This window comes from Oncorhynchus gorbuscha, linkage group LG15 (assembly GCF_021184085.1).
Source record: "Oncorhynchus gorbuscha isolate QuinsamMale2020 ecotype Even-year linkage group LG15, OgorEven_v1.0, whole genome shotgun sequence".
NCBI classification, from domain to species: Eukaryota; Metazoa; Chordata; class Actinopteri; order Salmoniformes; family Salmonidae; genus Oncorhynchus; species Oncorhynchus gorbuscha.
The window spans coordinates 27,970,360-27,993,469 of NC_060187.1; the positions used below are offsets into that span (position 1 = coordinate 27,970,360).

The following is a 23,110-nucleotide window of genomic DNA, read 5'->3' on the forward strand; positions in this document are numbered from 1 at the left end:
GTGAGCAGGCCTTTCTAATCGACCTGGCCCGGGTATCCTAGAAGGACATTGACCTCATCCCGTCAGTTGAGGATGCCTGGTCATTCTTTAAAAGTAACTTCCTCACCATTTTATTTAGATAAGCATGCTCCGTTCAAAAAATGCAGAACTAAGAACAGATATAACCCTTGGTTCACTCCAGACCTGACTGCCCTCGAACAGCACAAAAACATCCTGTGGCGGACTGCAATAGCATCGAAAAGCCCCGTGATATGCAACTGTTCAGGGAAGTCAGGAACCAATACACGCAGTCAGTCAGGAAAGCTAAGGCCAGCTTCTTCAGGCAGAAGTTTGCATCCTGTAGCTCCAACTCCAAAAAGTTCTGGGACACTGTGAAGGCCATGGAGAACAAGTGCACCTCCTCCCAGCTGCCCACTGCACTGAGGCTAGGTAACACGGTCACCACCGATAAACCCATGATTATTGAAAACTTCAACAAGCATTTCTCAATGGCTGGCCATGCCTTCCGCCTGGCTACTCCAACCTCGGCCAACTCTCGGCCGACTCTTTTCTCTGTATATATCAATGATGTTGCTCTTGCTGCGGGCGATTCCCTGATCCACCTCTACGCAGACGACACCATTCTATATACTTCCGGCCCGTCCTTGGACACTGTGCTATCCTAACCTCCAAACGAGCTTCAATGCCATACAACACTCCTTCCGTGGCCTCCAACTGCTCTTAAACGCTAGTAAAACCAAATGCATGCTTTTCAACCGTTCGCTGCCTGCACCCGCACGCCTGACCAGCATCACCACCCTGGATGGTTCCAACCTTGAATATGTGGACATCTATAAGTACCTAGGTGTCGGGCTAAACTGTAAACTCTCCTTCCAGACTCATATCAAACATCTCCAATCGAAAATCAAATCAAGAGTCGGCTTTCTATTCCGCAACAAAGTCTCCTTCACTCACGCCGCCAAACTTACCCTAGTAAAACTGACTATCCTACCGATCCTCGACTTCGGCGATGTCATCTACAAAATTGCTTCCAACACTCTACTCAGCAAACTGGATGCAGTTTATCACAGTGCCATCCGTTTTGTCACTAAAGCACCTTATACCACCCACCACTGCGACTTGTATGCTCTAGTCGGCTGGCCCTCGCTACATATTCGTCGCCAGACCCACTGGCTCCAGGTCATCTACAAGTCCATGCTAGGTAAAGTTCCGCCTTATCTCAGTTCACTGGTCACGATGGCAACACCCATCCGTAGCACGAGCTCCAGCAGGTGTATCTCACTGATCATCCCTAAAGCCAACACCTCATTTGGCCGCCTTTCGTTCCAGTTCTCTGCTGCCTGTGACTGGAACGAATCGCAAAAGTCGCTGAAGTTGACTTTTATCTCCCTCACCAACTTCAAATATCTGCTATCTAAGCAGCTAACCGATCGCTGCAGCTGTACATAGTCTATCGGTAAATAGCCCACCCATTTTTACCTACCTCATCCCCATACTGTTTTTATTTATTTACTTTTCTGCTCTTTTGCACACCAATATCTCTACCTGTACATGACCATCTGATCATTTATCACTCCAGTGTTAATCTGCAAAATTGTAATTATTCGCCTACCTCCTCATGCCTTTTGCACACAATGTATATAGACTCCCCTTTTTTTCTACTGTGTTATTGACTTGTTAATTGTTTACTCCATGTGTAACTCTGTGTTGTCTGTTCACACGGCTATGCTTTATCTTGGCCAGGTCGCAGTTGCAAATGAGAACTTGTTCTCAACTAGCCTACCTGGTTAAATAAAGGTGAAATAAAAAATATATATATTCCCCACAATGTGGAGTTGTAAAATGGCAGCCAGCTTTCCTAAGGTCTTGAGGAGTTAATGAGAATACTGTCACCACTCTGCATGTCTTCATGCCTCCTGCACCTCAGAGCTGTTTGCTCTCCTTTGAATTAAAACAGCTGAGATTACTCTAATTATCTCTCCTCAGGTAATCCAGCTCTGAATGAAAACCAAACAGAATGAAGACTGACCCTGGACATAGCAAAGGAAAGCACAATGTGGCGAGAAGACATAGCAGAATCCAAGTAGAGGAACAAAAATCTCTAAAGAATTCTTTGTTGAAATTAGTTGACTAACATACCAACATACCAACTCCACTATGACCACCCCAACGGTGCTTCTTCTACTTTTGGTTTGTATGTGGGAGGAGCACAGAGGTGAGAGCTCACTAATTGTTAGTTTACTAATTCCAGTTGAGAACAGTGAGGAAGCCCTAACAGATGTCAGGGCTGGAGAAAACACTGTCTCTCTCACTGTGAATCATGGTGAGAATGCTGAGGTTCTTATGACTACCCACATCCCACTGGCTCCTGGATTAACAGAAAAGGGAAATAATGGCCTGGATGAACTGGTACAGATATCAACCCAAACTGCCTTTACCATCCACACCACTTGGAATGTAATTATATCCAAGAGTGAAGCTGTGGATAATGTTCACACTCAGTCACTGGAGACTCAAGAGTCCATGGAGGCAGATCCAAATGGAGACCCCAGCCATCATTTGAAACTCCAGACTGACTTCCATCCAGAGTCCAGAGTTCTTCCAAAGAGCATCTCTAGCCGGGGCTTGGTGTCTCAGGCGGGGGTGGTGGGGCTAACTCTAATTTGGGAGCGGCCTCGCTCTCGTCATAGGCGGAGTTGGCAGTGGAACCAGTTCTTTGTGATTGAGGAGTACAGAGGACCAGAACCAGTGCTCATCGGACGGGTAAGGCCTCATCAAAACAAATGCTCATATACTGTATGTCATTAAAAGTACAGTGTGAATTCAAGTGTTATAAAAGTGTTCATACTTGTAGCTTTGGTTCATAAAAATGTCATACTTGTAGCTTTGGTTCATACAAATGTCATACTTATAGCTTTGGTTCATACAAATGTCATACTTGTAGCTTTGGTTAAGTTATTCCTAGAACAATAGCTTGATGATACAGTACTCTACTAGTCAGCCATACTGTAGTTCACTAAGGTTAGTCAATAAATATGGTTGGTCGCACCACACTAAGAACACCATAGAGCTGACAGGAAGTCAGTGTTCAACCAGTCTGATGATGAGATGATTGAATACGTTTTAAGCCAGTTCGCACCTGATCCATCTAGAGCCCTGGAGGTTACTTGTAGCACATCACAGGCTAAGCGGTGGACTGTTAATGCAGCTGCTGGCAGCTTTAGTGTGTATGTGAATTCTATTAGCTGTAACGCTAACACGGAACTGTGCCAGCCACAGTAGAAGCAGCCATGTAAATGTTCCATCTTCCTCTCTGGCTTTTATTGATACAGTCAGGAAGGGATGGCAGTTCAGCGGTGGAGACCAATGTTGCAGTTAGTGCACTAGTCTGATTCTGGGCTTGAGATAGCTATGATGTCATAAGGGATCTCACATATGGAGGAGTTGTTTTTTGTGCAGCTTTTTAGGGCTTTAAGAGAGTTTTTATGATCAAATCCAATCAAATTAAATTGTATTAGTCACATGCGCCGAATACAACAGCTGTAGACCTTACAGTGAAATGCTCACTTACTAACTCTTAACCAACAATGCAGTTGAAAAAAATATGAGTAAGAATAAGAAATAAAAGTAACAAGTAATTAAAGAGCATCAGTAAAATAAAAATAGCGAGACTATCCACAGGGGGGTACCAGTACAGAGTCAATGTGTGGGGGCACCGGTTAGTTGAGGTAATATGTACATGTAGGTAGAGTTATTAAAGTGACTATGCATAGATGATAACAATAGAGAGGAGCAGTGGTGTAAAAGAGAGGGGGCAATGCAAATAGTCTGGGTAGACATTTGATTAGATGTTCAGGAGTCTTATGGCTTGGGGGTAGAGCCTGTTTTAGACACCTCTTGGACCTAGACTTGGAGCTCCGGTACCGCTTGCTGTGCGGTAGCACGGAGAACAGTCTATGACTAGGGTGGCTGGAGTCTTTGACAATTTTTAGGAACTTCCTCTCGGCCCCAGTGATGTACTGGGCCGTACGCACTACCCTCTGTTGTGCCTTGTGGTCAGAGTCCGAGCAGTTGCCATACCAGACAGTGATGCAACCAGTGATGCTCTCGATGGTGCAGCTGTAGAACCTTTTGAGGATCTGAGGACCCATGCCAAATCTTTTCAGTCTCCTGTGGGGGAATAGGTTTTGTCATGCTCTCTTCATGTCTGTCTTGGTGTGCTTGGACCATGATAGTTTGTTGGTGATGTGGACACCAAGGAACTTGAAGCTCTCAACCTGCTCTACTACAGCCCTGTCAATGAGAATGGGGGAGTGCTTGTTGTCCTGGCACCACATGGCCAGGTCTCTGACGACCTCCCTATAGGCTGTCTCCTTGTTGTCGGTGATCAAGCCTACCACTGTTGTGTCATCGGCAAACTTAATGATGGTGTTGGAGTCGTGCCTGGCCGTACAGTCATGAGTGAACAGGGAATACAGGAGGGGACTGAACACGCACCCCTGAGGGGCCCCTAGTGTTGAGGATCAGCGTGGCGGATGTGTTGTTACCTACCCTTACACTTACCACCTGGGGGCAGCCCATCAGGAAGTCCAGGATCCAGTTGCAGAGGGAGGTGTTTAGTCCTAGGGTCCATAGCTTATTGATGAGCTTTGAGGGCACTATGGTGTTGAACGCTGAGCTGTAGTCAATGAACAGCATTCTCACATAGATGTTCCTTTTGTCCAGGTGGGAAAGGGCTGTGTGGAGTGCAATAGAGATTGCATCATCTGTGGATCTGCAAATTGGAGTAGGTCTAGGATTTCTGGGATAATGGTGTTGATGTGAGCCATGACCAGCCTTTCAAAGCACTTCATGGCTACAGGTGTGAGTGCTACAGGTCGATAGTTATTTAGGCAGGTTATCTTAGTGTTCTTGGGCAAAAGAGACTATGGTGGTCTGCTTAAAACATCTTGGTAATACAGACTTGGACAGGGAGAGGTTGAAAATGTAAGTGAAGACACCTGCCAGTTGGTCAGCACATGCCCGGAGCACACGTCCTGGTAATCCGTCTGGCCCTGCAGCCAATGTTGACCTGTTTAAAGGTCTTACTCACATCTGCTGCGGAGAGCGGGATCACACAGACTTTCGGGAACAGCTGGTGCTCTCATGCATGTGTCAGTGTTATTTGCCTCGAAGCGAGCATAGAAGTAGTTCAGCTTGTCTGGTAGGCTCGTGTCACTGGGCAGCTCTCGGCTGTGCTTCCCTTTGTGGTCCGTAATAGTTTGCAGGCCCTACCACATCCGACGAGCGTCAGAGCCGGTGTAGTACGATTCGATCTTTGTCCTGTATTGATGCTTTGCCTGTTTGATGGTTTGTCGGAGGGCATAGTGGGATTTCTTATACGTTTCCGGGTTAGAGACCCGCTCCTTGAAACCGGCAGCTCTAGCCTTTAGCTCAGTTGTTGCCTGTAATCCATGGCTTCTGGTTGGGGTATGTATGTACGGTCACTGTGGGGATGACGTCATCAATGCACTTGTTGATGAAGCCAATGACTGATGTGGTGTAGTCCTCAATGCCATCGGAGGAATCCCGGAACATATTCCAGCCTGTGCTAGCAAAACAGTCCTGTAGCTTAGCATGTGCTTCATCTGACCACTTTTTTATTTATCGAGTCACTGGTGCTTCCTGCTTTAATTTTTGCTTGTAAGCAGGAATCAGGAGGATAGAATTATGGTCAGATTTGCCAAATGGAGGGCGAGGGAGAGCTTTGTATGCGTTTCTGTGTGTGAAGTAAATGTGGTCCAGAGTTGTTTTTCCCTCTGAAAAATACAGACGAAAACTCTCTAGGTAGATAGTGTAGACTACAGCTTATCATGAGATACTCTACCTCAGGTGAGCATAACCTCGAGACATCCTTAGATATCATGCACCAGCTGTTATTTACAAAACTTAATTGTCTGCCGCCCCCTGTCTTACCAGATGCCCCTGTTCTACCCTGCCGAAACAGCAAATAACCAGCCAGCTATATGTTGATAATGTTGTCGTTCAGCCACGACTCCGTGGATATTACAGTTTTGAATGTCCCGTTGGTAGTTTAATCTTCATCGTAGGTCATCGATTTAATTTTCCAAAGATTGTAAGTTTGCTAGCAGAATGGAAGGAAGTGGAGGTTCGATCTCCTACGAATTCTCAGAAGGCAGCCTGCCCTCTGGCCCCTTTTTCTCCAACTCCTCTTCACACAAATAACGGGGATCTAGGCCTGTCCCTGGGAAAGCAGTATGTCATTCATGTCGGGCTCATCAGGCTCTTTAAAGGGAAAAAAGGATTCTGCCAGTCCGTGGTGAGTAATCGCAGTTCTGATGCCCAGTTATTTTCGGTCATAAGAGATGGTAACAGCAACATTATGTGCATAATAAGTTAAAAAAATAACTTACATACATGATTAGAGTGTATGTTCTACGCTGTTTGAATGACATAGATAGTAAGCATTGAGTGGGGTAAGATAAAGTCCATCATGGCAATGAATGAGACATTTTCAGGAAGAGAAAATCAACAAGCAGAATACAGAACATTTAAATGAAAGAGTGGGGAGAGTGACAACAGGATAGGGAAAGACAAGTAGACCTCTGGGAATTCCCTCAGAGATCACTTCAAAAAAGAATTCCCCTCTACTCTCAGTTTTTATGGATTGGATAAGTTTCAACCCCACAGAGAAATACTTTGCCATGGCGACTGATGCACAGCAGGACTGAGCTAGCAATTGGATTGAGAGTAGGGGGGTATGGGTTGGTGAGAGAGAGGGTGGGGGGATGTTTTTTAGGAGAGTGAGATGGAAGAATGACAAAGATGTCTCTCGTGGTGATGCGTGGGATACAAATAAAAGCAGATTCAAGGAGGAAGAAGAGGAGGGGGGTGTTGGAGAGAATAAACCCCCTACTCCCTCATCTAGCATTTCTTACTGTGTGTTATCATGTGTTTCTTTAATCCCTAACTACACGCTCAACTACACACATATACACACACTGTTTCTCTCTTTTTCTTGCTCTCTCTCTAACACACATCACACACACACTCACACCCAGAGACACTTGTGTACTACGGCTGTATACACCTGTGGTTTATGAATTACAGTTGACATGTTTACCAATGTGTTTATGCATCCCTTTGGTGTTTTTGTGTAGAAGAAATGCACATTTATGTGATTTAAGTCCTATGGGGCCATAATACTCTTTTGCTCTTGCTCTCTCCAGGCTTATGTGACATAATAACATGAACAATGTTCCTTGCCTGTGGCTTGTGATAAATATAACAACCACAGTTTGACCACAAAGCTGTGTCCATATTAATGTAAAAACCTGCAGTATACTGCTCAATAAATATCAAACAACCCATTCTGTTTATTATAAACTCAGCAAAAAAAGAATGGTCCCTTTTTCAGGACCCTGTCTTTCAAAGATAATTCGTTAAATATCCAAATAACTTCACAGATCTTCATTGTAAAGGGTTTAAACACATGCTTGTTCAATGAACCATAAACAATTAATGAACATGCACCTGTGGAGCAGTCGTTAAGACACTAACAGCTTACAGACGGTAGGCAATTAAGGTCACAGTTATGAAAACTTAGGACACTAAAGAGGCCTTTCTACTGACTCTGATAAAAACACCAAAAGAAAGATGCCCAGGGTCCCTGCTCATCTGCATGAACATGCCTTAGGCATGTTGCAAGGAGGCATGAGGACTGCAGATGTGGCCAGGGCAATAAATTGCAATGTCCATACTGTGAGATGCCTGAGACTGCGCTACAGGGAGACAGGATGGACAGCTGATCGTCCTCGCAGTGACAGACCACGTGGAACAACACCTGTACAGGATCAGTACATCCTAACATCACACCTGCGGGACAGGTACAGGATGGCAACAACAACTGCCTGAGTTACACCAGCAAAGCACAATCTCTCCATCAGTGCTCAGACTGTCCGCAATAGGCTGAGAGAGGCTGGACTGAGGACTTGTAGGCCTGTTGTAAGGCAGGTCCTCACCAGACATCACCGGCAACAACATCGCCTATGGGCACAAATCCATCGTTGCTGGACCAGACAGGACTAGCAAAAAGTGCTCTTCACTGACGAGTCGCGGTTTTGTCTCAACTTGGGTGATGGTCAGATTCGCGTTTATTGTCAAAGTAATGGGGCGATGTGTCACATCATCATCGGACTAAGCTTGCAATCTCAACGGTGTGCGTTACAGGGAAAACATCCTCCTCCCTCAAGTTGTACCCTTCCTGCGGTCTCATCCTGACATGACCCTCCTACATGACAATGCCACCAGCCATACTGCTCGCTCTGTGTGTGATTTCCTGCAAGACAGGAATGTTAGTGTTCTGCCATGGCCAGCGAAGATCCCGGATCTCAATCCCATTGAGCATTACATTTACATTTAAGTCATTTAGCAGACGCTCTTATCAGGGGGGATTAACAAATTGGTGCATTCACCTTATGACATCCAGTGGAACAGTCACTTTACAATAGTGCATCTAAAAGCATCTCTGGGACCTGTTGGATCGGAGAGTGAGGCTAGGACCATTCCCCCCAGAAATGTCTGTGAACTTGTAGGTGCCTTGGTGGAAGAGTGGAGTAACATCTCACAGCAAGAACTGGCAAATCTGGTGCAGTCCATGAGGAGGAGATGCACTGCAGTACTTAATGCATCTGGTGACCTCATCAGATACTGACTGTTACTGTTGATTTTGACCCCCCCTTTGTTCAGGGACACATTATTCCATTTCTGTTAGTCATATGTCTGTGAAACTTGTTCAGTTTATGTCTCAGTTGTTGAATCTTGTTATGTTCATGCAAATATTTACACATGTTAAGTTTGCTGAAAATAAACGCAGTGAGAGGACATTTCTTTTTTTTGCTGAGTTTAGTTCAAATAAAGGGTTGTGGTTTAAGATAGAGGTTGTGTTGGTCTTTTACAGAGGGTCCGCAGCAGAGCGGAGAAAATGATGTGATATGAATAAACCTAGTAGATTATGAACATGTGCAGATGTGCCTTAAGGGGAGTGAGATGTTGAGGTTCCTGTTCAGAAAGCCCTGTGTGATGAAGGCTTGAGTAATCCTTGTAGCTTTCTATTTCTGTGTGTCTGGCCTTTTACCCAACCAGCTCCCTGTAAATGTCCCCCTACTGCCATTAAATACTGAACAAGCAAGCACTGTTTACTGCAAAGTAAACAGAGACCGATAGAGATACAGATGAAGAAAGAGAGAGAGATAGAAACAGATGGGCAGATGGACTATCAGAGAGAGAGGCACGTTCCCAGAGAGAGAGAGAGAAACAGATGGGCAGATGGACTGTCAGAGAGAGAGGCACGTTCCCAGAGAGAGAGAGAAACAGATGGGTAGATGGACTGTCAGAGAGAGAGGCACGTTCCCAGAGAGAGAGAGAGAGAAACAGATGGGCAGATGGACTGTCAGAGAGAGAGGCACGTTCCCAGAGAGAGAGAGAGAAACAGATGGGCAGATGGACTGTCAGAGAGAGAGGCACGGTCCCAGAGAGAGAGAGAAACAGATGGGCAGATGGACTGTCAGAGAGAGAGGCACGTTCCCAGAGAGAGATAGAAACAGATGGGCAGATGGACTGTCAGAGAGAGAGGCACGTTCCCAGAGAGAGAGAGAGAGAAACAGATGGGCAGATGGACTGTCAGAGAGAGAGGCACGTTCCCAGAGAGAGAGAGAGAGAAACAGATGGGCAGATGGACTGTCAGAGAGAGAGGCACGTTCCCAGAGAGAGAGAGAGAGAAACAGATGGGCAGATGGACTGTCAGAGAGAGAGGCACGTTCCCAGAGAGAGATAGAAACAGATGGGCAGATGGACTGTCAGAGAGAGAGGCACGTTCCCAGAGAGAGAGAGAGAGAAACAGATGGGCAGATGGACTGTCAGAGAGAGAGGCACGGTCCCAGAGAGAGAGAGAAACAGATGGGCAGATGTACTGTCAGAGAGAGAGGCACGTTCCCAGAGAGAGAGAGAGGGTGACAGAAAAACAAAGTTAAGGGGAGATACAGAGACAAGCAAACAGATGGATTCAGAGAGGGAAAGGAAACAGACAGATGGACAGAACCTAACAGAACAGAAGACAGAAAGAGCGACACATGCAGATGGACACATTGGGCTGTCAGTGTTCTGTGTGAGCAGGACATTTGGGGCCACTGTCCACAGTCATGTACTTTCACCCCCTAACAATCCCACAGTGGCCTGCTTGGTCCAATGAGTTCATTAGCGGTACGCATCAGTACTCATTCAGCTCCCCACTGTCCCTTTCACACCTGGTGCCATTCAATTCACACTCACTGAATACCACATCTTGAGCTTGATTCAATCGCTCATTTCACAATCACATGTTTTTGTTTAGGTTGGTGATAAATGGCGCTGATGAGGGATGCATTGTCTGTGTCAGTGGTGGCTCGGACACAATATATCAAAAGCATCAGTTAAACTATAAACTCTGGCGTTTTAGAGAATAGAGCAGAGAGAACAAAAGTCGCTCATTAAGCAAGGCTCAAAGCAGAATGCATAGATTACTGTTATGACTTTATTTTCTGTCCATACCCATCTCCTCCAGCTGCACACAGACATGGACAGGGGCGATGGGCGTACTAAGTACATATTAGAAGGAGAGGGGGTGGGGTCTGTGTTTGTCATCGACGGGAACACAGGAAACATCCACGTCACCAAGTCCCTGGACCGAGAGGACAAGGACCAGTACCGCCTGATTGCTACAGCAACCAACCGCCAGACAGGCCGCGCCCTCGAACCCTCGTCCACGTTCATCATCAGAGTTCAGGATATCAACGACAACCCACCTGTCTTCCAGAATGAGCCCTACACCGCCACTGTGCCCGAGATGGCCAATATAGGTACTACATGTGACTGACAGGTCTCCGGTCCTGATCTGTGGTTTACATTACAGTCTGGTCAGGCTATCTCAAGGGCTTATTTCTCATTCCTGTAGTCTCACCACTCCATCTCTCACTAACAGGTACATCCATAATCCAGGTGACAGCCACAGATGCAGACGACCCTACGTATGGTAACAGTGCCAGGCTGGTGTATGCTGTGACCCAGGGCCAGCAGTATTTCTCTGTGGATCCTCAGACAGGTCTGATAGGCCTATAATACACACTCCTATCAAGCTACGTGTTATATGCCATTTGATAGCCATGAAGATGAACAGACTACAGTATGCCCATGTGATCTGTAAAGATACAACATTGTGCACTTCTGTTTGTCTGTATGTACAGCCATAGACAGTCTACAGGTATTCTATGTACATAAAAGCTTGTAACATAGCAATATGTGATATTAAAGCAGATAACTCATCCTGGTACAGTCTGCTTGTCCCTTTAGCTGTCCTTGTCATTGTAATGGGGTAATTTACTGTCCTATGTCCTCTCCATTTCCTCTCTGCCAGGTGTCCTACGTACTGCTGTAACTGACATGGACAGGGAGAGTCAGGACACCTATCTGGTAGTACTTGAGGCCAAAGACATGGGGGGGCACCTGGGGGGGATGTCAGGGACGACCACAGTCACTGTGAGGCTGAGTGATGTCAACGACAACCCCCCTCACTTCAGAAAGAGTGAGCAACATTACTGTTACTGTTTTGTTATTGGCATATGTCATGTATTACCGCCTAGTAATGCTCCATTTGTGTGTGTGTGTGTGTGTGTGTGTGTGTGTGTGTGTGTGTGTGTGTGTGTGTGTGTGTGTGTGTGTGTGTGTGTGTGTGTGTGTGTGTGTGTGTGTGTGTGTGTGTGTGTGTGTGTGTGTGTGTGTGTGTGTGTGTGTGTGTGTGTGTGTGTGTGTGTGTGTGATTAGAGTGATGAAATGCCTTGTACTGTGGCACTTGTGATGGTGCACTGATCTTTCTGCTGCTAAGTGCACATTTAGGGTGTCCTCTGCCAGGGTTGTCACACAGCAGCTGTGAGAAGAGCTTACAGGGAAAACATCCTCCTCCCTCATGTACCCTTCCTGCGATCTCATCCTGACATGACCCTCCTACATGACAATGCCACCAGCCATACTGGTTGATTTTGATTTCATTTTAGGCAGTGTTGCTTGATATGTGCATGTGGCTCTTCCTTCATCATTGAATACATTCCTGCTTACCTCTTCATCATCATCATCATCATCATATTAATCATCCTTATTATTATCATTGTCATCAATCTGAATGAATAACATCTTGAGATTGCTCTATTAGGGTCCTCAACAGGACAAAGCTAACTCTTCATGAACAACAGTGAAAGATAATGTCAGTCTTTTCTTATCCAAGCGCTTCTACATTCTATTCTATTAATATTTCATCTAAAGTTCAGTCATTTCTGCTCCAATAGACAATAAAATCACTGCCAAATATAATGCTCTGAGACACAATACATTCCTCTATACTGTGTCCCTAATTTTCTGACTTTCCCTCTACTCTCCCTCCACTTATCATTACTGTAAACATTTTCCCTGAGGACTACTGGATGACTACTCTATCATTTTGTGGTCTAAACGGTATGTTTAGTTAGTCCATGCCTGTCACTCATCTGTGTGGTCTCGCTCTCTCTCTCTCTTTCTCTCTCGCTCTCTCGCTCTTTCTTTCTCTCTCTCTCTGTCTGTTTGTCTGTAGGTGCCTGGTCGTTCTCTATCTCTGAGCTGGCAGCACCAGGGGTGGAGGTGGGTCGCCTCTCAGCAACAGATGCTGATCTGGGGGATAATGCCATGCTGGAATATACCATCCTGGACGGAGAGGAGGGAGACACATTTAACATCACCGGAAGAGACCAAGAAGCTGTCATTGTACTAAACAAGGTGAGAAATAAATCATGGAGACCAGATTTATACTGCATTTAGCTCTTAATCAGACTCAAGTCAAAAACATCCACAATGGTGTAAAATGAGGGGCTAAACTAAGAATAGCTCCTCCATGGCACTCTTACCAGGAAGTTCATTCAGTGAAAAACATTTAAAACAGCAGGACAGTGTTGCCTGCAGAGACTTCAGTCAGTCATAATCAGGCCTGGTAATAGGATGCTTTGAATAAATATTTGGTCTGGAAACAGTAAAAATTGTGGATCCTCAGACAGGTCTGATAGGCCTATAATACACACTCCTACCAAGCTACGTGTTATATGCCATTTGATAGCCATGATGATGAACAGACAGTATGCCCATGTGATCTGTAAATATATATATTTTTTTACCCCAATTTCGTGGTATCCAATTGTTTAGTAGCTGCTATCTTGTCTCATCGCTACATCTCCCGTATGGGCTCGGGAGAGACGAAGGTTGAAATTGATGCGTCCTCCGATACACAACCCAACCAAGCCACACTGCTTCTTAACACAACACGCATCCAACCCAGAAGCCAGCCGCACCAATGTGTCGGAGGAAACACCGTGCACCTGGCAACCTTGGTTAGCGTGCACTGCGCCCGGCCTGCCACAGGAGTCGCTGGTGCACGATGAGTCAAGGATATCCTTACCGGCCAAGCCCTCCCTAACCCGGACGACGCTGGGCCAATTGTGCGTCGCCCCACGGACCTCCTGGTCGCGGCCGGTTGCGACAGAGCCTGGGCGCGAACCCAGAGTCTGTGGTGGCACATCTGGCGCTGCAGTACAGCGCCCTTAACCACTGCGCCACCCGGGAGGCCCTGGAAACAGTCATTTAACAGTTTTCCATTGCAATCCTGTTGTGTGGAGTCCTGCAAATTTAAAGACATCCTCCGGAACATTGGTGACTACTAAGTATTTTTTAAACCTCCCGCTTTTGACCACGAAAATCCCTCATTTGAAGGCAACTGTTTTTCTGGACGCTGCTCCATTTTCCCCCGCATGGGCCAGACCCCAAGCAATTCGAGTTCAACCAATGAGCTTCAGCCCCTTGCCATATGAGTGACAGCTAGCAAGATGCACATGATGCACACAGAGCAGAGCGTGAGAGAAAATATGTGATGTACTACGCAATTTTTGGGGGACATATTTTGTCTCGAGTGCTCCTTTCTAACCTACTGGCTAAAAAGTATACAAGAGTTCCAGAGAATCCCTTTAATGATCTCAAACAAAACATTGTCTCACTGTGGATAACTTGAAAATAAGTAATAGACAAAAAGGGGATTCAAATACAATGGAATTTATGCACAACTAATTCATAAATTAAAGATTCCGACTCGCAGTTGAATTTAAATCACCAACTGGAAAATAGACTGTGAGCCTGTGTATTTTTCAGTGTGGTGTTGAGTGCATGGGGCATCGCAAGCTCCATTTAACAAAGTTTGTGTGACAAGCGTGAGAGTATGAGATAGGATGAGGTGATGATGAGTGAATGTGGGAGCGAAATAATTATGGAACAAGGGTAGGAAAAGGGCATGATGAAAAGAGGGAAAGAAAGAGTGTTCGAGTTAGGGAGAGTGATAGAGAGGAAGCAAAGTACAGAGAGAAATAATAGACAAAAATTGTAATAGAAAAGTATAGTAAAACATAATTGGCTGTATTTCTCTCCTCAGTTGCTGGACTATGAGAGTCGCAGTTCATTCTCATTCTCAGTGGAAGTTGTGAACCCCATGGTGGATGCACGGTTCCTACGGAAGGGTCCCTTTAAGGACTGTGCGACCGTATGGGTCATGGTCCTCAACGCAGACGAGCCCCCCCGCTTCTCCCGATCCCGTTACCGTCTGGACGTGCCTGAGAACTGTCCTCCTGTCTGCAGCGTGGGCCGAGTATCTGCTGTTGACCCAGACACAGGACAAAGCACAAACATCAGGTAGGCTACACTCACTTAGTCAGCCCGTCAGTCTGTCTGTCTGTCTGTCCGTCCATCTGTCTGTGTCTGTCACTCACACACATATTCTTTACTCAAACTATTCTCTCTCCCCCTCCCCTCCCCTCCCGTCTCTCTCTCAGGTACTCCATTGATCCCCAGTCTGACCTGGAGGCTCTGTTCCGTATTACTACTGACAGCGGCCTCATCACCACGGTGATGGAGTTGGACCGGGAGCGTGAGCAATGGCATAATATCACTGTCATCGCAACACAGAGAGGTATGAGGTTCAAGTCCTTTCAGACCCAGCTGCCCACAGACAATACCTTCACTCTGGCTTAGTACAGAGTCATGTTTTCCCTCACATCACTCATTGTAGCCCTGGTGATGGCTGTGATGAAGTTGAAGTTAAACTCACTCGGCACTCCTTTCCTTTTCTAGACAATCCAAACCTTGTGACCAGGGTTGTGGTTGCCATAGAGACACTGGACCAGAATGATAATGCACCAGAGTTGGACAGACAGTACACAACATCTGTGTGTGACTCCAGTACCCCTGGACAGGTCAGTGCTGCTAACACTTACCCATGGAACTTTGACACTCCACTTTATCAGTCTGTCTTTCTATAGCCCTGCATGCTGAAAACCTTAATGCTAATTTCTGATGACAACCTTCAGTACAATTATTTGTAGAAGTCTTTGAAGATTTCCTATTCCTTTTATTGCGTCTCCTTTTGACTCAAGAGCAAATTGATGTCAGATCACTGTTTCTGTTTTTCTTCTTCACCTTATTGGTGTCCTGTTTCTCCAGAGTTCTTTTTCTCCATTGCCCTTGGCTGAGTTATTATTATCACATTTTTATCCAATGCCATTGGACACCAGCTGGCTGGTGTGTTTACGGACATATTCAATCAATTCTTATCCCAGTCTGCTGTTCCCACATGCTTCAAGAGGGCCACCATTATTCCTGTTCACAAGAAAGCTAAGGTAACTGAGCTCAATGACTACCGCACCGTCGCACTCACTTCTGTCATCATGAAGTGCTTTGAGACGTGCTTTGAGACGGCATCTGCTCCACCTATAACCGTAAGGCTCTCCAGAGCGTAGTGAGGTCTGTACAACGCATCACCAGGGACAAAATACCTGCCCTCCAGGACACATACACCAACCGACTAGTCAAGGACCATATCACCTCCACCCTATCTGACACCCTAGACCCACTCCAATTTGCTTACTGCCCCAATAGGTCCACAAATGACACAATCACTCTGCACACTGCCCTAACCAATCTGGACAAGAGGAATATCTATGTAAGAATGCTGTTCATCGATTACAGCTTAGCATTTAACACAATAGTACCCTCCAAACTCGTCATTAAGCTCGAGACCCTGGGTTTCGACCCCGCTCTGTGCAACTGGGTCCTGGACTTCCTGACAGGCCGCCCCCTGGTGGTGAGGTGGTGAGGGTAGGTAACAACATCTCCACCCCGCTGATCCTCAACACTGGGGCCCCACAAGGGTGCGTCCTCAGCCCTCTCCTGTACTCCCTGTTCACCCACGACTGTGTGGCCATGCACATCAAGTTTGCAGACGACACTACAGTGGTAGGCTTGATTACCAACAACGACGTCACAGCCTACAGGGAGGAGGTGAGGGCCCTTGGAGTGTGGTGTCAGGAAAATAACCTCACACTCAATGTCAACAAAACAACAGAGATGATCGTGGACTTCAGGAAACAGCAGAGGGAGCAGCCCCCTATCCACATTGACGGTACAGTAGTGGAGAGTGTGGAAAGTTTTAAGTTCCTCGGCGTACACATCACGGACAAACTGATATGGTCCACCCACACAGACAGCATCGTGAAGAAGGTGCAGCAGCGCCTCTTCAACCTCAGGAGGCTGAAGACATTTGGCTTGTCACCAAAATCACTCACAAACATTTACAGATGCATCATCGCCTAGTACAGCAACTGCTCCGCCCATAACCGTAAGGCTCTTCAGAGGGTAGTGAGGTCTGCACAACGCATCACCGGAGGCAAACTACCTGCCCTCCAGGACACCTACACCAACCGATGTCACAGGAAGGCCAAAAAGATCATTACGGACAACAACCACCCGAGCCACTGCCTGTTCACCCCACTATCATCCAGAAGGCGAGGTCAGTACAGGTGCATCAAAGCGGGGACCGAGTGACTGAAAAATAGCTTCCATCTCAAGGCCATCAGACTGTTAAACAGCCATCACTAACATTGAGTGGCTGCTGCCAACATACTGACTCAACTCTAGCCACTTTAATAATGGAAATATTTATGTAATAAATGTATCTCTAGCCACTTTAAACAATGCCACTAATGTTTACATACCCTACATTACTCATCTCATATGTATATACTGTACTCTATACCATCTACTGCATCTTGATGTAATAAATATATCACTAGCCACTTTAAACAATAGCACTTTATATAATGTTTCCATACCCTACATTACTCATCTCATATGTATATATTGTACTCTATACCATCTACTGCATCTTGCCTGTGCCGTTCGGCCATCACTCATTCATATATTTTTATGTACATATTCTTATTAATTATTTTACACTTGTGTGTATGAGGTGGTTGTTGTGAAATTGTTAGGTTAAATTACTTGTTAAATATTACTGCATGGTCGGAACTATAGAAGCACAAGCATTTCGCGACACTCGCATTAACATCTGCTAACCATGTGTATGTGACAAATAACATTTGATTTGATTTGGAGTTGTGTGGCTGTAACCAGGTTTCCATCCAACCTTTTATGCCATTAAAGTACATCAGATAAAAAATGTAATGATGGAAATTTGTAAGTAAAATTTCCGGTCTGGAGCGTGAAGTCACGAGCTCTGTTGGACGTCTACTGCATAGCAACTGTTCTTATTATACCTCAGTCGTAGCAACCTAGCGGTGCCAAAAGCCCTGGTCTGACCTAGAAAGCCTATGTAAATTACGATCATCAGAATGGCCAAACACCCCCAAAAATTGACCCCCATTTTGGGATTTAAAATGGGCTTATTATGATCAAATTCGATACCCACGGTGAATTATTTTCAAGTTCGCTACAAATCGAGATTAAATAGAGATCCATTCTGACTACTGCATTTGTTTGTTGTCACGCAGGACTACATGCTGACCCAGACCAATCATGGGCTGGTAGGCTACAATGAGGTTCCCAGTTAACTCTCTCAGGCAGGATGAAAAGAATTACATCAACCATGATCCTGTGCTAGTTACGGTGACTTTCACCATGATTTTATGGTGCCATTCAAACCCATTCAGCAATATCAAAGATTTTTTATAAATAACCCAAGATAGACCACAGCCTGTTGTTTCCAATGGGAGCAAATTAATCATAGTGGGCAAAACAAGCAATGAGGTGGGCCAAGCCAAGCACGAGCTCGCGAGATCCTTTTGGAATGTTCTAGCATGTATTTGAATATTTACGTTAGGAAACGCCTACTCTATGAAGTGAGCGTGTGCAATAACTAAATTCGCCCTTGCACTCCTACTAAACAATAAAACGTATTGAAACTTTAGCAAAGGGTAAAGTTTACCAAACTTAGTCCTCTACAGATGATAGTTTTCAGGAAAAGAAAACTGTATTGAGATCAAATGTTTCATTGATGAGAGAATTAGCAGAATGACAGCCAAAATCCATCTCTCTCCATCTTCTCCCACTGGGCCATTTGTTGGTGAGGGAAAATGTCAACCGGAGGCTTCAGATTTATACATCTGTTGAAACATCTAGCTCATTGTTCTATCTGTGGCAATATGGCGTTCTTCAAATTCAAATACTTCCGTCTTCATACGCCATCGAGAGTTTTCCAAAGGAATAGGATGACGCCAGCGCTATCACCATCTACTGGCTTTTAATGTCAATGCTTCATGCACTGAATTTTATCCGCAACAAGTCAATTTGATGGAATCACATCTCTGGTGGGAAAATGTACATATATTATTTATGCAGATTTTTGAATATTCGTCTGAAAATCTGTCGCCAATTGGATGGAAACCTAGCTTGTGAGGTCCAATAGAAGTTCTCCTCTCTGATCTGTCTCGCAGGTTGTTCAGGTGGTGAGGGCAGTGGATAGGGACCAGGGAGGACAGGGCGTCACCATCCACTTCAGCATCCCTCCAGAGTTCAGCTCTGCTCTAAACCTCACCATCAGGGAGAGTGGAGGTGAATTCTAGCTATGTTCAACCTCTATGTCAAGCTGTCACCCTCCTCAAACCCCTTATGTCAAATCAGAAATTTTGCAACTGGATTATCATTGACAATATGCTTTTTTAAATTTTACATGCTTGATGACAGTGCGCCTGCATCTTATAGTAACGATATAGGCCTGTTGAAGTTAACTGAAATTCATATTATGACGTTTAACTGGAGAAGGGCATTCATGTAGAAGTGACCTGATGACTGACTTGAGTTTCTGGTGTTATTGTCTTATTCAATCCCAGGTGCCACAGCCAGCCTTGTTCTCCAGTCGGCACTGCAGCCCCTCCCTGACTTCTCCTTCTCCCTCCTCACCCTGTACGTGCCCATTGTGCTGCGGGATGGGGCGTCTGGCCTCACCAACACCGGGACGGTCACCGTGAACGTATGTCCCTGTCTGAGAGGGGGCATGCGGGCCGAGGAGCAGGGGAGACAGAGGGACAGGGGCTGGGAGAGACAGATGGTATGTCTGCCCCGGCCCTCAACCTCACCATCACTGATCTTCAGTATGGTCACCCTGCTGGCCCTGCTGGCCTGTGTCACTACACTGCTAGGTAAGACTTGAGGTCTACTGTCTGATGTATAGTACACATGCCTGTTTCTACTGTTCTCAGTATACTGCCTGTGTCTGTCTGTCTGAAGATCAGTATCCCGTGAAATGGACTGCAGTGTCAGTGTGTGGTATTTACGATAATGTGCCTCTCTCTCTCCCCCAGTGGTGTGTGCTCTGTCTCTGTCTCTGCGGCATCAGAAGCAAGACTCCCACTCCCCATTTGAGGAGGAGGATGTGAGGGAGAACATCATTACCTACGATGACGAAGGGGGAGGGGAGGCAGACACTGCTGCCTTTGACATCACCGCGCTCCAGAGCATGCACAGAGTAGAGAGCATGCACAGAGTAGAGAGCATGCACAGAGTAGAGAGCATGCAGGACAGCAGGAACATGTGAGCTGTGACATCTGTTTGTGGCCGTGTGTGTGTGAGCATGTGTGAGGGAATGTGGGCGTGCACGTGTCTCTGTGTTGCTCTGCCTTATGCTCTTGTCTTCCCCCAGATGGTATACCCAGCAGAATCAGGCCAGGGACATGACGTACAGCTGGAGCCGGACCCCACACTCTACTGCGGACCCACAGCGTCCAGGCTCAGCCCCTGTATATGGATGCCTCTGCTACAGCATTCACACCCTGCCTGTCCTCAGAGACTGTCACAAGGGGAAAACACCATTCCAGTCAGGTCTGCAGCTGGCCAAACCGATGGGAACCTATGGGCTTCCTGGCAATCACATGGATAATAACTCCCTAGTCATCCAGAACCAGGGCACCTTTGATCTACTGGAGCCTGAGGCGATTCATCTCAACTCTGCTGAGCCATGGTTCCCCAGCAGAGATGGACCAGAGATCTGGGTGGCTAACAGCAGACCCACAGAAAAAGAGGGAGGCAGGGAGACCAACACTGACACCCAGCAGCAGCTGCATCCAGAGCATGGCCCAATCAGAGTCAGATATTAGCTTTCATATATAATGGATGTAACAATGTTGTTATTATCAACCTCAGCTGTCTCAATATTATTTTTGTAAATTTCTCAGGCTTTTTAAAGTATTTGATAATCATTATAAAAGTATTGTGTATTTCCTCCCCAGACACAGCCGGAGTCTGTACTGACAGATGAAGCACGGGTTCTGACCTATTCTGTCCCAAATGGCTCATCCTCTCAGAGTCACAGCAGCAGCATCTCTTCATCAGAGCAGCAGGAGAACAATCCAGACCTCATTCCCTCCCACACTACCACCACCACCACCACCGGAGCTTCTAGCTCAGCAGTAGAAGACACAGACACAGATTCCTCTTCTCTCCCCAGCTCAGAGAAGAATGAAGACGCTGTTGGTGTTAGCCAGATAAATACTAATCACATCCACACTAATCTACTGGGGGACTCAACATACAGCATTGTGGGTTCACTAAACCAGGGCAGTGGAGGGATACCTGTGACCGGAACTACTTTGTATCCAGGCAGTGCAGAATTCCTGAACATGTATGCACTGAGTAGGAGGGACCTGACCCCACAGCTACTACCCCTCTCTGGAGGCATGCTGGGATACGGCAGGGGGTGGTTTTGTGAGCGGGGACTGGTGGCTGACATGGCAGGGGGTGGGGCTAACTGTAAATCCTCCCTGCCTGTGAGGATGGAGGATTTCCTGAAGCACCGTCTGGACCAGGTGACCTTAGACCTATCCCAGCCACCCTACGACTCACTGCAGACCTACGAGTTTGAGGGGGGGGACTCCCGAGCGGGGTCGCTGAGCTCACTGGAGAGCGAGGGAGAGAGAGAGGAGGAGAGGGTGAGGGAAACAGTAGACAAGTTGGACCAGAAGTTCCAAAGGCTGGTGAAGATAATCAAAGAGAGAGAACAAGAAAAGGAGTGTGACAGAAGGTCAGTGGAGGAGGAGACACTGGTAGGAGATAGAAGCCAAGGTTTGGTTGTCAATGACACAATCAAAACAGAGTGTGGGTGAAGAAAAAGTCTCAAGGTGTGATTTTTAGAGAACCTGTGAACCAAAGACACTGAGTAGCAGTTTGGAAAGGAGGAGAGAGAAACATTCCAACGGATTCCATTTCAAAGCAATACGAGGGTGTTATGCACAACTTCAGAGAGAAAGTTCTGTTCAATGACTAAACTTCCTGCTCATTGGCAATGCAGCACAGCCAAGACATGCCAGAGGATCCATTCAGCACACCTCATGAACTCACTCTTCTGTGTTTATTAAAGAGCATATAAAATCTGTCACTTTTAGACTTCTCTTGTAACTGATATGAATAATTCACTTAGCTAAAGTTATGAAAAAATAACTTTCTGAAATATTGATTCCCAGCCCTGAAAGTCGCATTGTTGGAAAATAGGCCTCATGAAAAATGTAATGGAATTGTGATATTTAATATTGATAGTTTAATAGGGGCACTCTCAATCAGAACACTGTGTTCCCAAATGCATCATTTAAACTGAATTGAACCAATTTAAAAAGCACACTTTACATGGAGTTAATATAAATATATAGGCATGACTAAAGAATCTGTCCACATTACATCCAGTCAAATGGATGCTGTTCTGATGATAACATCTTAGTAGACACACTGTTGTATACAGGTGCCATGTTGCTTCACAATCAGGAGGGAGCTCCTCTGAATTGAATTGTGTAGCCAACAAGCTATGTATTGTGTAACTCCCAGTAATTATAATCACAGTAGTAAATTCTATGAAACACTATGCAATTTGCACACATACCTGAGATAATATGTCCTTGAAGGAGCCTTGTAAAAAGTGTAATGTTTCCTACTATAGCGACATGATTATGTGCATTTTGTAAATATCAACCTCTGCAAATGTGGTGATTATTCAGTGGAGGATTTCACACAAACCAAGAAAGCGTCCCTTTATGAGTAACACTGTCATTATTTCACAAAAAATGACACCCATAATTTGAAGTGATTAAATGGTTGGTGTTGAATATGTCTCGTGACATGTTATTTCCCCCAGATAGTTCAGATATAACATTTTGGGCAATATAAACCTGTTCATTGATTTTAGGGCTGTAGTGATATTCTGGTCTGCTTTCATATTTGCAACCCTTCCTACTACACAAGCTGGCTCTTTCTTTAAACCTGAGATGGAACTGGGAAAACATACACACGCAATCTTACTGTTGACTATACTATGAATAATTTAACTGAAGAATGATTAATATGACCACCAATCAATATTTCCCACCAAAAGATCAAGATGATCTGATTTGCAAACAATATGGCTAATTTCTACTACTACTGCAAAAAACTCATCGCTTTTAGAATGAGCTATTAAAATGATAACAATGTTACTTTCGATTACTATGTGACGACTACATTTAGCATAGACCAGGAGCCTTGGTCAAACTGACATTTGTTTGTTCCACCAGGCCTCTATGTGATCACCAAGGGGAATTAAATTTCAATGAACCAACCATCTTAATGAGAATTAGATTTGTACTTGATACATTTGACAAAAAAATCCTTAGTTCTTTGGGTAGAAAAATTAGATGTGGAGATT

General features: G+C 45.5%; 1 protein-coding gene across 1 annotated transcript in view; it reads left to right on the forward strand.

Moving 5' to 3' along the window:
• Positions 1 to 22,838, forward strand: part of LOC123996850 (cadherin-2-like) — a 32,104-nt gene extending 9,266 nt beyond the window's left edge. The window contains exons 2-14 of the mRNA XM_046300623.1: positions 1,987 to 2,763; positions 10,601 to 10,895; positions 11,018 to 11,137; positions 11,450 to 11,617; positions 12,656 to 12,837; positions 14,531 to 14,787; positions 14,928 to 15,064; positions 15,226 to 15,347; positions 18,882 to 18,999; positions 19,278 to 19,586; positions 19,749 to 19,977; positions 20,087 to 20,528; positions 20,673 to 22,838. Of these exons, the coding sequence (XP_046156579.1) occupies positions 2,158 to 2,763; positions 10,601 to 10,895; positions 11,018 to 11,137; positions 11,450 to 11,617; positions 12,656 to 12,837; positions 14,531 to 14,787; positions 14,928 to 15,064; positions 15,226 to 15,347; positions 18,882 to 18,999; positions 19,278 to 19,586; positions 19,749 to 19,977; positions 20,087 to 20,528; positions 20,673 to 21,545 (3,858 nt within the window). The 5' untranslated portion in view covers positions 1,987 to 2,157 and the 3' untranslated portion in view covers positions 21,546 to 22,838. The remainder of the gene's footprint in view (positions 1 to 1,986; positions 2,764 to 10,600; positions 10,896 to 11,017; positions 11,138 to 11,449; positions 11,618 to 12,655; positions 12,838 to 14,530; positions 14,788 to 14,927; positions 15,065 to 15,225; positions 15,348 to 18,881; positions 19,000 to 19,277; positions 19,587 to 19,748; positions 19,978 to 20,086; positions 20,529 to 20,672) is intronic.
• The last annotated feature ends 272 nt before the right edge of the window (positions 22,839 to 23,110 follow it).